Raw genomic sequence first — 16,435 nt, forward strand, 5'->3', positions numbered from 1 at the left:
TAAGGATAATTTCCTCCTCTCAAGGCAAGGTCCATGCTCTTAATCAGAAGTCCCTTTTGCCATAGAAGCTGACATATTTACCGTTTCCAAAGATCAGGCTGTGGACTTTTTGGGGGACTGATATTCCACCTAGCCCACTTAGGCCATGGACATAGCCAATGTGTAAATAAATGGACGTGGCTCTGTTATAATAAAACTGTATTCACAAAACCAGAGTGCTGGCTCACAGGCCATAGCTTGCTGACCCCAGCACCCAATGATAAACAATTCTGCACCAATTCCAATGTGTGCTTTTTTTTCCCTCACACCACCAAGCAATTCTGGGACACCAGCTGGGTGTCTTACAATTCAACACGATTCTGACGCTGTCTACCCAGAGATAATGTCAGAGCTCACAGGTTAAGTCCCGCAAGACCGGCCTCCACATCAGATGCCAATTGCCAGTCCAGGTTGTCACCTGGGCTTCTGACTAACTGGCTATAAATCAGAGGTTCCATGACCCCTTCCTTGGGTTTGATCAGTTTGCTAGAGTAGCTCACATAACTTGGGAAACTAGCTTATTCACTAGATTACTGGTGTATTACAAAGGATATTACAGGATGTGAATCAACAGCCAGAGGAAGAGATACACAGGGCGAGGTCCTGAACAGAGGAGCATCTGTCCTCGTGGAGTTTGGGGCCAGATATGGTGGTATGTGGAAGTGTTCTGGTTCCCTAACCCCAAATCCCATCCTTTTGTATTTTTATGGGGACTTCATTAAATAAGCACGATTGATTAAATCATTGGCCACTGGTGATTAATTCCCTCTCCCCTGCCTGGAAATCAGGGAGTGGGACTGAAAGTTCCAACCCTCTATTCATGGTTGGTTCTCCTGGAAACCAGACCACCATCTTTAGGGGATTTCAGAAAGTCACTTCATTCTCATAAGGGGTTTCAGGAACTGAGGACAGGAGATTAAATGTTCTAACAAAAGATGCTCCTGTTGCTCTTACTGCTCAGGAAATTCCAAGGGTTTTGGAAGCTGTGGTCAGGAACCGTGGACGAAGACCAAATATATATTTCTAAATACAATGATCATTTCTTTAGGTGTCTTATGTGGGATGATATTTTTGCTACATGCTCCATGGAGAAGATTCTGTGAGCCAGTAAGTTTGAGAGACTCAGTAGGTCAGACCCTTCTCTTAGTAAAGGCTCTGAGAAGTTCTGCAGTAAATAAGCCTGTTTAATTTTGTTTAGTACCCTCATTTTTCAAGCAACATGAAATATTTTTTCCATTGTAACATCCATTAACATACTGAAGACCTCATATTCCCAGGGACACTCTCTGGGAAACCCTGGTTCAGATCAGCATAGGACCTTGCAGAAAAGCTGCCTCCAGTCTCCTGATCTAAGGTCAAGACACCAGTCACGTCACTTGAGATTTGATTAGAGAAAGCATTTTGGCTTCATTAAAGTTCATTAAATGAGCCATCCAGTGTAATTTAGCTGAATAAAAATGGCTCAAATGGCTTTAACCCACACCCCTTTTTACAGCAATTTAATTGAGGGAAAAGCAAATGTATCAATGACGTAGAAAAATATTTCTTGGCCTTCAAGAGGAACGTTGGGCGGCAGTACCTGCTTTCTTGTCACAGGCACTGGATTTTAGGGGGTCGGCTCAGTGGGCCTCCTTGGGGGCGGCAGCAGGCCTTGGTGATGAGATGGCCGGGAGCGTCATTCCTTCCTTCCCATGGGTTCAACCTAAGGAAGGTGGAGGCAGCCACTCTAACTGCTCCTCATGTTGGATTGTAAGCATCTGTGTTGTGGGGCTGATGTGCACGATGTCCCAAGGTGAAGATCATGAGGTATAAGTTCCCTGGCTCTTGGAGAAGTGTGCAGTACACTGTCAGCCTCCTCCTCCTCTGTGGTTTGTTCCTTTCCAGCCAACTCACCGTGGGGTTGGTGCTGCATCAGGGAATTCTCCTTTCTTGAACTTTCCTCCAGATCCTTTGGCAGTTTCAAACGAATCCTGGTGTAGTGTGGCAGGGGAGGGAGTTGTCTGTCTCCAGGAAGCCCAGGGAGACAGCTCTCTCATGGGGAAAATTAGAAGGGGAGAGACACATAGCTGAGCGGGTGCTGGGTCTTAAGGAAGGAAGAATTGCATCTTTCAAATACTGCCTTCTTGGATGAAGGCGTTAAGATTTACATCATGATGATGGCAGCTGGCAAGCCACAGCCCTTGGGAGCCTGCGAGAGCAGGAGGGGTTGGCTCTTTGTTGTTCTCTGGGTAGCCATGCTTGATGCTCTGAGCTCACACAGTGTTTAGAAGAGTGTTTTCTGCAAGCAGCGGCATGAATCCTCCAGGAAAAGTCAGCGACTGTGGCATTCACCACTGGGATGCAAGGCGAGCGCAGTCCTGGTTCTCTGTGTTCTTTTGTAACCATCTTTTGCAAGAGGAGACCGGTACATTCCAGGGAAAACTGACCAAATGGATGGGTGCCAGACTGAATCTTAGTGGCTGGACCCTGATTGGGAAGCCGGTTCTGTTGAGAGACAAGGCATGGTCAGAGCTTGGGGGGGGACTGAAAGGCATGGCTTGGAGGCTTTCAGGGGTCATAGCTGGGCAACCAACTTGGCCATCAGGGCCTTGGGGCAGAAGAGGGGCTGAGGACAGGTGTTCTAGTCTGCTGGGGCTGCCACAACGAACACTGCCACCTGGGTGGCTTAAACATCGCAAGTCACTTCCTCACAGTTTTGGAGGCTAACAGTCCAAGATCAAGGTGTTGGCAGGGTTGGTTCCTTCTAGGGCTTCCCTCCCTCCTTGGCTAATAGATGCCGACTTCTCCTCCTGTGTCTGTACATCATCTCTGTGCATGTCTGTGTCCTAATCTCTTCTTATAAGGACACCAGTCATATTGAATTGGGGTTCATCTCAATGGCTTCATTTAACCTTAATTACCCCTTTAAAGGCTCTGTTTCCAAGTACAGTCACATTCGGAAATCCTGAGAGTTCGAACTTCACCATATAAATTTTGAGGGGATGCAATCCAGTCCATAAAAGCAGAAGATGAAACCCAAGTGAGAGGGACTCAGGAGTTTAAGGGGTGGAGTGAGCATCTAGGAGCTGCAGTGGGAGCAGGGCCGACCCAGCAAAGGTCTGCAGTGTAGATGTCAACAGGGGGGATGCTGGGCTGAACAGTGTGGGGTGGGGCAGCCTGGATTAATAGCAAGGGGTGGCAGGACACCTGCCACCAAAAATCCCTTACATACTCGAGTCCTAAGACACCACCTGCCTGCCGGGCCTGCCTCTGCTGATGAAAGGGGAGGCACTTCCAAACGTCAGCCGCACCCTGCATCCCGGCAATCCACGCAGCTTCCATCTTCAGGACCACTTTGTGGGTGGGAATTCGTGTCCCTCCTCAACGGTTAGCCCCAAAGGACTCAGTGTGTTTGGGGTAACAGAAGGATTCCTCTGCCTGGCTTCTTTGGCTGCCAAATCCTCCTTGAGTGACCCTTTTGTTAGATAGTAGGGCTCTCGGGGTAGAAGATGACAGCCTCCCCAGTCGTGGGGCTCTGTCCTGTGCAGTTGGGTGCCTTTAGGAGGGTCATGGGACTGCTTACTAGGCTGAGAGTTTCCCTGTTCACCAAGGAGCTAAAGCAGGAGGGACCATCTCAGCCTCTCTCTCCTCAGGGTCAGAGTTTGGCCATCTGTGTGCCTGGCTCCCTGTTTCTAAAGCACCCACCCAGTAGCTACATCATTATCGGTCATTGCTCTGGGCCCCGGAGTCTGGGCTATGAGAGCCGACAGTGCAGGACAAAATTAACAGCTTTGTTTGGTATTCTCAGATGAGACATACGGGCGCAATGTCATGGAGCTTGATTTGGGGAAAGTGTTTGATGCGTCATGTCATAAAATCTTGCTCACCAAATTAATTCCAGTGGTCAGGTGGCTTGGAAACTGGCCATTGACTGAAGCAAAAGTCAGAGACGGGTGATAATGGATCTGTTAGGGAGGAGGCTCAGGGAAGAGGCAGCTGTGGGGCCCAGAGGCAGGATGGTTCTTAATTAAAGCTTTGTCTGATAAGCAGGGTAACCAGCCCATCCATAATTGATGACAGGCAAATACAGGTGAGGCATCGGCTAGAAGGAAAATCAGGGGCAGTGAGTTCTGAGTGGGTGGTAAGTGGGTTCAAGCCCTGTGTCTCTGCTTCTCCAGCTGCCCTTCACCTTGAGCATTTATAATTGCCTATGAGGGCAGGATGGCCAGAAGTGTGCCCTGTTTGCACTGGTGGGGGTGTATGTTTGCCTTCCTCGTCTTCTGTGTGTTTGTTTGTCTTTGGGGCTGGATGCTCCTATTGTGTGTCTCTAGCAGGGTGCTGTGTACGGTTGCGCAGGTTGTGTGCAACGCACTCCTCCCGGGACTTGTGCAGCCCAGCATCGCTGTCTCTGGGGACTCGTACTGGGGTGTGTGTCCATGTACCTGGGTGTTTATAGGTCTGTGTGTTGGCTGCAAACGTTCCTGGCTGTGCCACTTGTTGCCTGTTGCCGGAGTCTTTACGTTAAGGTGACTCAGATCTGTCCATCTTTGGTAGGCAACCTCTGAGCCCCAGTTTCCTCATCTGTTTCATGGAGATAATAGCAATCCCTGCCTTGTATGGTTGCCGTAAATATTAAATGAAATCGTGACTGCGGAAGTGTGTACCCCAGTCCCTGGTGCGTAGTAAGCCCTCGGTGAAAGGCAGCTTGTAGAAGGGATGCCTGGAGGGGCAGGAGGGGCTGGGAAAAGGAGACCACTTGGACTGTAGAAGGAGTGATGTGTGCACTAATGGGGCAGTTGCGGAGGAGGGGAGCGAGCATTCATAGACAGAACCCATGAGCAGCGCCGTGGCCACTCCTGGTCAAAGAGCTGGAGGAATCCGAGGGGTCCTTGTTTCCACTGGGGCTGGCTGGGTGGGGGACGGGTGGGGAGGAGCTGCAGCTGAGACTCCCCTGGGAGAGCAGGAGCCCACCTCCTTTCCAGGTGTCCCGGGTCCCCTCCCTCTAACTGGTAATAAGGAGATAATGCTATTTCTTATTCTTTATTTGCCCAGAACACCTGTTATTTTCTTTCTTTCAGAATCCAATTTTCTCTTGACATTTCTGCCTAATGTAGCAAAACATGACCTTTGTGAAAGGACATTGCTGGCAGCCTGCTCCCTGCCTCGGGCCCCCCGAGAACTCCCGGTACACTCCCAGGCTGCTCGGAGATGTCCAGGGTTCCCTCTTCACCTGGACTGCTCCCCCCCTCCCTGCCTCCTCCTTCCTGTTGTGGGGAGGGAGGGCAAGTGTCCCAGGGCTTTCGTGGATCTGGGGTTCCGGGTGCTGCCTCTCACAGGAGCTTCTGCTCAGCTTTAGAACCCAGGGCTTTGTTCCAGGCAGCCCTGGAGTGGGGCGGAGAGCTCGAGGCAGCTGGACCTTGTCTAACTTTGGCTGCCACTGGTGCTGTTGTGCGTAGACAGTAAACTAGGAAAAGCAAAACACAACAGAAGACTTCTACCTGGATGAGTCACTCACCTTTATTGAGACATCCTAGAGGCTCATGGTAATGGAGACACAGAGTGGTACCAAAGCCTGTTATTCTTGACCCTGAGCCCAAGGTCCACTCCCCAGTGTAAGTCAGTGACGCTGATGGGCATGTGTGTTTGATCCCCTGCTCCTCCCTCTCAAATAGGAGATGCTGTGCAGGGAGCTGGGTGTTCGTGGTGTCCTCAGGTGGTCATCACGCACTTCATTTGTCATCTTTTCCTTCTGATTGGTGGGTGAAGGGGGAAGATTGTAGGAATGAGATATGCCATTTTTAAGGCTTTTGTGAAGCTGAGCATGCGGATGGATTGAGGGCAATAGGCTTCTAAGTGAGCCTGGGCTGTCACCCTCCTCCCCTTGTTCTACAGCCTGTGGAGAGGAAGTGGGGGGTGCGGGGAGTTGGGGGGGTCTCCTAGGGAGGGCTGTGTGGGCCGGAGGACTCTGAGTGGAACAGTAAACTTGGGGGACACCTTCCCTTTGCCACTAGTCCCCTGCACCATGAGAACACCTTCCCCCGACCGTCACGGGCTGTCCCCAAAGATAAAGCTGCCTCTAATGAGAAGGGGAAGCCCTCTCCTTAGGTAGTCCTTGTGCTTGCATATCCGATCCTCTGATGAGCTGTGTCTACTCTCAGTGACCTCACCCAGCCTGAACTTCTCCCGTGAGCTCCGGGCCTACCCGTCCACGGGCTGTTTCATTTCTCTCCTTGGATCTCTGATGCACACCTCAAACTTCATATTTGCGAGGGGGCGGCTCTTGATCCCCCTGTCGCTCCTCTTTTGCAGCCTTCCTCTGCTCACGAAATGACATCACCACTATCCTGGCTGCTCAAGTCTCTTTCCCTCCTCTGCCCGACCCAATCCGACAGAAAGTTCTGGCAGCTCTACCTCCCACACGCAGCTTGAATCCATCCACCTAATTATCTCTACTCCCTCTTCCTGCCTGGAATACTGCAGCAGCTCCTAATTGCTCTGCTCGCTTCCAGTCTTGGCTTCCTATTTTTAAAAACGGTGATTGGATTCTGCCACATCCCTACTTAAAACCATCCAGTGCCCTCCCAATGTTCCTTAAAATAAAATCCCAAGTCCTTATTTTGGCCCGCAGGGTGGGTGTGGCATGTCCCCCACTCCTCCTGGTCCCAGACCACTCTCCCCCGCCTGCCTTCCTCTCTGGCCTCCTCTCTGGCCATTTTCACTTCTCTTGTCTCAGCTCTGACCTCCCTGTCTCAGAGGGCACTTGTAGCCCCGTCTCTCCCACATCAGTTACTTGCATCACGTCGTTTAAACCCTTCCTTCTGCTCATCACAAACTGCACTTCTCCTGCGTGTTCATTTGTAACGTGAGCAGAAGTTCCAGAGGGACCTTATCCATTGTCCGCCCCCTCACTCTTTAGTGTAGTCTCTCTTTGGCTCTCGACAACCAGTTGTTGTAGAAGTCCTCTCAATATAGGTGCACCTGTGAGCACAGGCACATGTGCGTAAACAAGAGTCTATGTTTGCATTTATTACCTGCCTGTTTAATAGATACAAGTACGCATGTGCTTGTGTGTGTGTGGAGAGATATTTACCAAAGTGCAATCCTTTCCGCTGTCCGTGCTCATCAGTAGCCGAGTACATGGTGCCTGGGGTACCACTTCAGTGCTCGCAGTCTCCAACGGCTGCCTCCAAGGCATCAGTTATCCCATCAAAATTTGTTTGTTGAGCCTGGCAAAGTAATATCCGTGGATGTGTTTCTTCTTTTATTCAGAAGACTAATGACTGCTCCTTTCCTCTGAAGATCCTAATGAGAACAAATAAATAGCCATTAGGAGGAGAACAGAAGTGTGAACAGAAAGGCTGATGTCTTGATCATTGATGGGCGTGTTTGCTGGAGGAGGGACTGGCTTGAAGGCATCGTAGGTGATCTGCAGAGTTTTTGCGACTTGTGTGCACGTTAAGAATGTTTGTTGGTAACAGGGCATGATAGTTTCATTTAGCAAGAAGGGTAAGTCGTAGATATCTCTAGTACAGTGTGGTGCATCCTTAACAATACTGTATTGTACACTTAAACATTTATGAAGAAGGTACATCTTATGTTAAATGTTATTATCACCAAATAAAAAAAAAGGGGGAGGGAAGAAGCTTTTAGAGGTGCCAGTTAAGTGTATGCTATTGTTGACTGGGACATTGTGCTGTGCACCAGAAATTAACACACTGTAACTGACTGTACTTCAACTTAAAAAAAAGTTTATGCTGTTGTTTATGGTAGTAGTTTCACAGATGTATATTTTCCTTCAAATTCATCAAGATGCATACATTAAATTTGTACAGGTTTTTTGGTATGTTAGTAAAAAAAAAGAATGCTTCCTGGCTTGTATACCCTGAGAGTTCTCTGTTCTCCTGTAGGAATGTGGCCTTAAAAAGGCTCTCTGAGAAAGACAAACATCATATGATATCACTTATATGTGGAATCTTAAAAAAAAAGGACACAAATGAACTTATTTACAGAACAGAAACAGACATAGAAAACAAACTATGGTTACCAAAGGGGAAAGGAAGGGGAGGGATAAATTGGGAGTTTGGGATTTGCAGATACTAACTACTATACATAAAATAGATAAACAGCGAGGTCCTCCTGTACAGCACAGGGAACTATATTCAATACCTGATAATAACCTATAATGCAAAAGAATATGAAAAATAATACGTATGTGTGTATGTGTCTAACTCAATCACTTTGCTGTACACCTGAAAACTAACGCACCATTGTAAATCAACTATACCTGAATTAAAAAAAAACAAGTTCTCTGGAATGTTATTGTGGCAGGAGGATTTGGGAGGGTGATCAAGGAAATTTTATTTATTTGACTTGATTTGTAAGACTTTGCCCTCTAAAAGGTGTCAGCATCCTCTCCAAACCTGATCTGTGGCCTCAACTCCTGGCCGATGTATTGTCAGCAGAATGGAGCAAAAGAAAGAACAACAAAGCCAGGCTCCCATGAGATGACCAACCTTACTACAGAGAGCATGACTAATGCCAGATCTGTCCTTTAATTTCCTCTTTATTTGTCAATCTTACAGAAACCTGTCCAGTAACCGGCTCACCACACTCTCATGGCAACTCTTCCAGACGCTGAGTCTTCGGGAATTGTAAGTTTGGCTTTGAAGACTGTACATGTCACTGGAGGGGTGGTCAAAGGTTGTTGGGTGGAGCCACCTAAGGCTGGACATACACCTGAGGGGGCTTCTGGGGTTGGAAGACGTGAGGTGTACCACGTTCAGTGAGAGTGAGCCACCCCATCCCTTGATTTCTGATGTTCTTTCTGGGCACAATACGTTTCAGAAGATAGGACTCTCATCTCTTAGAAGGATCTAGTTTTGTGGTCTGTTCGTAATTAGTAATAACAGTATTGACATTTATAATAATAAAGTGTATTTATCAGTTTGTAATAAATAACATTGGTAATATATAAATCAATTACTAAGTGTGCTTTCATTTACATGACCTTTGATTTATCATCATAAGCATCATGGGAGGTAGGTATTATGCCTCTCATATAAAGTATATCTCTGCACTTTAAAGTGAGGGTTCTGAGCCTGAGAAGGGCATGTGAGACACAGCCAAGACCATGTTGCTAGGGATTGGCAGAGCCAGGACTTGACTCCAGGCCTCTGATTTCAAGCTGCAAGTCTTTCCCACTTCTCATGACCTTCTGTCAGCCTATTTGGCTTGAGTAGGGGCTAAGGCCGTCTATTTATTCAGTCTGCCTGTGGACTGCTTAGCTTTGCTTCATTCCGAGGCTGATCAATGCACTCCTACTGTAGCCAGCCATTTTGTGCTAGCACATGTTGGATGGATGAGTTAAAACTCGTGACCACTGCTGGAAAAAATAGCTCATGTTGATGTGTGAGTCATCGAGGTCATCTCTGTGCATGAAGGACAGCATACTATGTTGAGGGAACAAATCAAGGAATAAATTGGAAAGGAATTGAGGCATGGCTGGAGTTAGGGATTCAGGGTTCCAGAGATACTCCTCATGTGTTTCCTTTTGCTTGGTGACTCAGATCCAAATGTACTGAATGCTTTACTCTCCTTTACCAAGAGGAGATGGCCTTGGACCCCAGTCCATGTGTCCTCCTTTTGCCTAGTAAGACCTGAGTTCAAGGATGGGTCATAACCTTACTTTTCCTGACCCAGCTGGTAAGGGAGGAGGATATTTACATCCCTATGACTGTCTTGTATATACCCTACTCATCCTTATGGATCTAAGTGCTTAAAAAGGCCATTCTAGTGTTGGGAAGTACAGAGATGGTCTCTTTGACAGTGTTGGAGAGTTTCAGATAAGACTGTTGTGGGTTGCTTTCCTTCCTTAGGATTTTGCCCCTCCCACTAGGCTTTTTCTCTGCTATGAGCACAATAGTTATAGTGATCAGAGTTCTCCAGGCACATGTGGCTGCAATCCACATGTACAACAATTTAAAACTCCTACCTAAGCTTGGAAAAAGGTAAATATAGATTTACTTGTTTATAAAATACTGAAAAACTAGACAGTGTCCCAGACATGTCAATGTCAGACTGTTACACTGGATATGTTGTGTTCATTCCCATCTTTGTAGGTGGAAAAGATGTTAGAGGTAAATCAACATGACTCCTTCGATCTCCACTAACACTGATTTCTGAGCTCTTACTCTGTGCCAGGCACTGTGCCAAGCAATCTATCGAATTATGTACGTTATTTAATTTAATCCTTATAACAAGTTTATAAAGTAGGAATGACTACTATCACTTCACATTCGGGGACACTGAGGTACTTAAGCAAGGTTAAGTATCTTGGTTAAGGTTACCCATTAACTAAGTGGGAGCATATGGACTCAAGATCATGGCCACTATGCTCAGCCATCTCCCAACTTTTTCAGTCTGTCTTCAATCCCAAGGATCTGTCCTACAATAATTAAAAAACAACAACAACAAAAAAAGCACGATTGCAGTTTTTCCTTATGTTGCCCTAGAACTGATCAGGTTCCCTGACATCAGGTAGCTAACTGGGGGCTCTCTTTATTGGGAGACTTGCATTTATTTCTCCTGGAACACTTGCCACTTCTGTGGGAGGCCAGGGACAGCCTCCCTCCCTGGGGACATCTGGGTCTGCAGTTGCGGAATTATTGAGAAAACGTTCAGTGCTCCTTCTAAAAAAATCACTGGTTACAAAATCAGTGGTATGGTGCCCTGGTGACCTGTTTCATGGAGTTTTAGAAATAGTTGCTCCGTAGATATATGTTTAAAGAAAATGTCAGATTTCTCCCAGAGGATCATGGGACTCCGCATTCATCTTTGCCCGGGATCAATATACCAGTGAGCTGGATGCGGCTTATGGAGAAATGAAGACGTTGCCTCCAGTGTGAGTCAGCACATGACCGCCACCATGTCCACGGAGTATTTTATTTCTGTCCTATTGTTAAATAAGAAAAAAATTATATTAGAAAATAAAGAAGCCCCCTCTAAGGAGCAATTGCCCTGGTGGGGGTCTATTTTCTTGAGGAAGAACTGAAAGTTGAGAGTGGAAAATTTATCTTTTGGCTGGAGGGGCCGCGTGTTGGCTCTCAGCTGTGGCTGTGATTAAAAGCCAAACACTCCCAGTTCCTGGCAAATGGAAGAGGGGGTAGTACCTTCTTGTCTGACTTCCTGATTAGTCCACATGGCGCCATCTGCCATGAGCCATCTAGACTGCCAGGGTCTGCCCAGCGGAGCCTGTGGGCTGGGGTGTGGGGATGGGTCGGGTATTTCCAGATGAAAGAATTTTGGCCCTAGAGGAGAGGCCAGGGGGAGATGGCTCTGTGAACTGGGGCAGCAGAAAATCACCAAGGCAGAAGTGTGAGTCTTCGAGCAACCTTCTGCAGAAGCCTTCAACCATTTCTCAGCATATTTTATTCCATCATTGAGGATCTCCGGCTGCCTCAATCAGCCCCTCCTCTGATCCTTGATATGAGAACTTGTGCGGTTGGGATTCCCCATCAGAAGGGCTGAGTGTCTGTGACTTTTCCAGTAAGAAGAGGCATATATTGGGTACCTAATATATACGAGGTCCTGTCTCACTCCTGGAACCATCCCACAAGGGAGGTACCCTTATACCCAATTTTACAGATGAGGGAGTTGAGTCTTGACCAAGTGAATTACTAGTCCAACATCATATGGCAAGGAAATGGGAATTTGCACTGTGATTATTGGCATTACTACCACTCAGATCTTCTGTCTTCAAAGACCAGCCCTTTTCTCACACAGCTCAGCAACACCCGCCACATGATTTGTGTCTCCATCCAGGAGCCACTGTCAAGATGGCGGCTTCCCTGAGTGGAATCAAAGGGGGAAAAATCCATACAAGTTAGCACCTCCGAGCCCTTGCATTTCGCATTTACTTTTGTGAGATGAAAGGTATGGTCTTGGCCGAGCCCCTGACCTGCTGCCTCTCACCAGTCCGAGCTGCATTGCTCTCACTGAAAGAACTGGAGGCATCTTTCAAGACTTGCTTCAGAGTCGCCAGCACTCTCTCAACGGCCCGGGTCTGAAGATATTTGAGTTGACACTGCACAGCGCTCTCCAAAGTTTCTGGTGATGGCAAGATGGCGTTTTCCTTTACCAAGAAGACTGGTACTGTCTGTCCAGAAATTAGAGCAAGAATCAAAGAGATTGTCTTAGAAGTAAAGCATGAATTAGAAAGAAAAGAAGCTTGGATTCTGAATCCCCTGGTGCAATTTAGGCAAAGGCAAGAGGCACCAGAGGATATAAACTCACAGCACAGAAACCTTCCAGAAATACCCTAAGGACCATTAGTGTATCTCGAACAGGCTTCTCTTAATACCCTGCACGCCCGGAGCAGACATGATTAAAATAGAATGGGATATTTCATTTTCTTAAAGCAAAAAGATAATTACCTCTGGTATAATTTGCAGATTTAATCGACTTGGTAAAATATTAACTCGGTTTCAGAGATGGATTTGGGCTGATCTGGCATTTTTCTTTCACAGGCCTGGCCCTGACCACGTGCCACGGCTCTCAGAGAAGTCACTAAACAATCGTGATAATAATGCTGTTATTATGATAATCATTTCTGGCCTCTGTGTCGCTCCTTTTACTTCCCAAAGCATGTTACCATGTATCCTCATGATAACTTTGTGAAGAAGGGAGGCTGAACACAATTACCCCCCATCTCACAGAAGCTAAAACAGAGCCTTGGAGAATTAAGTGACTTGCTGTGTTCGTTTCCGAGGGCTGCCTTAACATATTTGGTGGCTTCAGACCACGGAAAATGACTCGCTCACTGTTCTGGAGACCAGAAGTCCAAAATCAAGGTGTCAGCAGGGCTACATGCCCTTCAAAGGCTCTAGGGAGGACTGTCCTTGGCTGTTTCAGCTCCTGGAGGCTCCTGGAGTTCTTGGCTCATGGCAGCACTGCTCCAGCCTCTGCCTGTGTCTTCACGTGGCCGTTTCCCCTGTCTCTTTGTCTCTACTCTTTCTCTCCTTTCTCTTATAAGGATACCAGTCTTTGGATTTAAGGCCTACCATCAATCCAGAATGATTTCATCCCCTGATTTTTAACTGATTACATCTGAAAAGACTCTATTCCCAGATAAGGTCACGTTCACAGCTACTGGGAGGGTTAGGACTTTGACATATTTTGGGGGCGGGGGTTGGGCAGCACTATTTCGTTTACTATATTCACCCAAGGTGTCACAGCGGCTCAACTTGGATCTTTGGTTTGGGTGCTTTGTCTACCACCGGACTGCTGGCATCTCCAGGTGCCCTTTGGGCATGCTTGCTTCTGTGACGACAGATTTGGATCCGGTCCCCATTTCCCACCATCTGGCCCTAGGATTGCCACCAGCACCACTGACACTCTGGAGGGGAGAAGAGAACCAGAGTGATGACTGGTGGGGAGCCAGTGTTTTCTAAACACCCAGTCTTGGCCTCGGTTGTGCAGCAAAGTATCTGTGTGCACACCCTCAGATGGGGCTGAGTTAATCTGCAGGAAGCCCCGAGGGCCTGGCGATTAGGCCCCAGGCCATCTTGGGGCAAGGGCTGGGTGTTGGTAAGCTTTGCTCTGAAGCAGCTGCTGCTGTATTATTCATGGGGCCACCTGCATTATTGATGGAGCAGGGGAAGGCTTGTGTCAGGCTCTTCGAGTCTGCTCCTGAAATCCTGGCTGAAGACTGCTGATTTGATGGGAGAACAGACAGCATCATTTAGACCCAGGGCTTGCCCTTCTTTGCTTCCAGTCCACCTCACTGTTAGACCCTCTCTTGTCAGGATATGAAGATGAAGGCAGATTTGCCCAGGGCATCACTGTTCTCAGACTCAAAATGTTTTCTGCCATGTGTGTGTCTTGCTGTCTAGGTGGAAAGTTCAGAGGGATGGGGGAAGAACTCAGGGTTCTTCTGCAGTTTCCAGGAGACCCTGGTTTGGAGGAAAGGCCCAGGTCTCATGATGCATGCCTTTTGTTGGAGCAGATCCTGGAGGGAAAAGATGGCAGGAAATGAACAAGCTATTGGCATGCCTGTGCCTGACAGGGTCTTAGACACGTCCCAAGTATCTCGCCAGATTCTCCCACCAGCCTCAGGATGCTGTGACACTGTCCGCCTTTCTGGGGGAACCCTGAGCTGTTGGGATACACAGCAGGGCTCGGACAAGTGGCAGAACTGAATAAAGCATGTGTGGCTTAAAGCAGCCTGGCCAAGCCTCTCACTTATCCAGTGTCTTCCACCCAGGTGGATAATTTGTATTTTTACAGCTACTTAATAATGAATGAACACATCTTGTCAAGGAAGCAGCTGGGAAAAACCAGGCTGACCTGATTCAGTTTGCATATATTCCAGCATCTGGACCCTCAGCATCCTTCCAACAGGGCTGCCAGACCTCTCCTCGCAGCTGCTATGATGCGGATCCAAACCACTGCCCCACCTCATTTTCCCCCACTCACGCTGGGCAGCTAATCCGACCTGTGTTCCCGAGGGAAGCCATCAGACGTCCCCTTCCCCGTGCTTCCTCCTTGCTCTGAAAGTCAAATGGCGTGATGCCTGTAAGGTGTTCAGCATGGTGTTGGGCACGTGAAATGTGATGCAAATGTTATTATCCTATTATTCTTACTCCTTCTCCCTCATTTTCTCCTGTCTACCTTTTCTCTCTCCTCTCTCTCTCTCATTTATCAGCCACAGAGACATCTTGCCTTAATCCCAGGGCAAATCCCTCCAAAGGTCCTGGACCTCATCCCTCACTTTTCTGCTCTAGGACCTCACCTTCCCCCCCGCATCCCTGGCTCTGCCCCGACTCCATTCCTCTTATGTTTACCCTCTGCCTTTCCACTGGGTTTTTCTCTTCTGTTTTCAACCGAAGACACTCCTCTCCACCATTGACTTCCTGTCCCTGGATCGTAAACCCTTGGAGTCTTTTACTTTTTCTTCTTCTTCTCCCTCCAGCGAAGCACCAAATACCATCTCATCTTTCTTTATGACATTTGTTCCCATTTTCCCCTTCCCTCTCCCCAATTTTTAACCTCTCTCCTCCAAGCTCTTGTTAACTAGGCAGTGGTTAATCTCACACAGTGGTTCACGGTCCCCTGGGGATCCCCAAGACCCTCACAGGGAGGCCACGAGGTTAAATCTATTTTCATAGCATTGAGACATTATGTGCCTTTTTCACTCCCACGTGCAGTGGGGTTTTGCAGAGGCCACGTGACATATGCTAACATCACTCCTCTGATGATTGATGGCATTTGTGCTAATGTATTCTTTTTTTTCCCCCGACTTTTTCTATGCTTTAATAAATCTTTTGCATAGGTAAATACACTTAGTGAGAGCTAGAAGACAACATGGAAGCTAGACAGGAAAGAGACATTCTGGATCTTTTCAAAATAACTCTATTAAGGAAACTCTTGATTAAATGTTGCCTTCAGAAAGGCACTGACGCCTAAAACAGCTTGTGTAACTGTCAACTTTTGATAAAATCATATTCTAGTACAGCTGATCTTGAACGTCTTCTTATACTCTTTAAAAGTGTGCTGATGCATTCTTGTGTCTTAAGATTTTCTCAGTTTTGATTTCTAATATGGTAAATAGTGGTAGATATCATTCACAGAAAAGTTCCTTGAGGCCCTCGGTCATTGCCAAGACTGAAAAAGAATTCTGAGACCAAAAGTTTGACAGCACTGACCTGGATCCTGCCAGCCTGTATGGTGCCTATGTGTGAATGAGAAAAGACGCCCCTGCTAGGTGGACAGAGCCCCACTCCAGACCCTGGGTCTGGTCAGGGGTGTGCAGACTGGATTTCATCCCCCATGCACCCCTTTGTCTGGGTGCTTTGAGACGCGTGTGAACTTTACCACTGCGCACAGTGACCCTGTGTTTATAAGCCATCAGAATTGGTGTCCCGGGCTTTAGCTCGCCTCCTCTCTTGTTTATCCTGTACAATATTGTGGCATTACTCTTCTCACAGTTTTGTTCACATCATTCTCCACCTCCAAGGGCCTCAATGATTCCCACTGCCTCCTGGATGAATTTCAAGCTTCCTGATGTGGCGGTGAAAGTCCTCCACCATCTGGCTTCTACTCAGCCTTCCAGCTTCATTCCCCAGTGCTCCTTGACACAAATTCTCTGCCATGGTCCAGCCTTTCCTTCTCGTTTCCACAGCCCAGGCTGCAACATCCCCTCAGTTCTTCCTCTAGTCTCTCCCTCCATGAGCCCCAAAGTCAGGGGTCCTGCTTACTCCCCTTTGCATCTCCTGTCGACCAGTGCCTTATACATGATAGATGGTGGGGAAAGTGCATGGTGTTTGGAGTCCAGCAGGCTGAGATTTGAAGCTCTGCTTTGTCACACACCAGCCGAGGGACCCTGAACACGTGACTGGACTCCTCCAAACATAACAGGGAC

The 16,435-nt window shown here is 47.6% G+C and overlaps 1 protein-coding gene across 9 annotated transcripts in view; it reads left to right on the forward strand.

Annotated features, from left to right (window-relative positions):
- NTRK3 (neurotrophic receptor tyrosine kinase 3) overlaps nt 1-16,435 on the forward strand; it is a 342,122-nt gene that overhangs the window by 93,159 nt on the left and 232,528 nt on the right. For all 9 annotated transcript variants that reach the window (XM_032469115.1, XM_032469111.1, XM_032469113.1 and 6 more), the window contains one exon: nt 8,601-8,669. In XM_032469115.1, coding sequence (XP_032325006.1) covers nt 8,601-8,669 — 69 coding nt within the window. The remainder of the gene's footprint in view (nt 1-8,600; nt 8,670-16,435) is intronic.

Source organism: Camelus ferus, chromosome 27 (genome assembly GCF_009834535.1).
Source record: "Camelus ferus isolate YT-003-E chromosome 27, BCGSAC_Cfer_1.0, whole genome shotgun sequence".
In the NCBI taxonomy this organism is placed as follows: Eukaryota; Metazoa; Chordata; class Mammalia; order Artiodactyla; family Camelidae; genus Camelus; species Camelus ferus.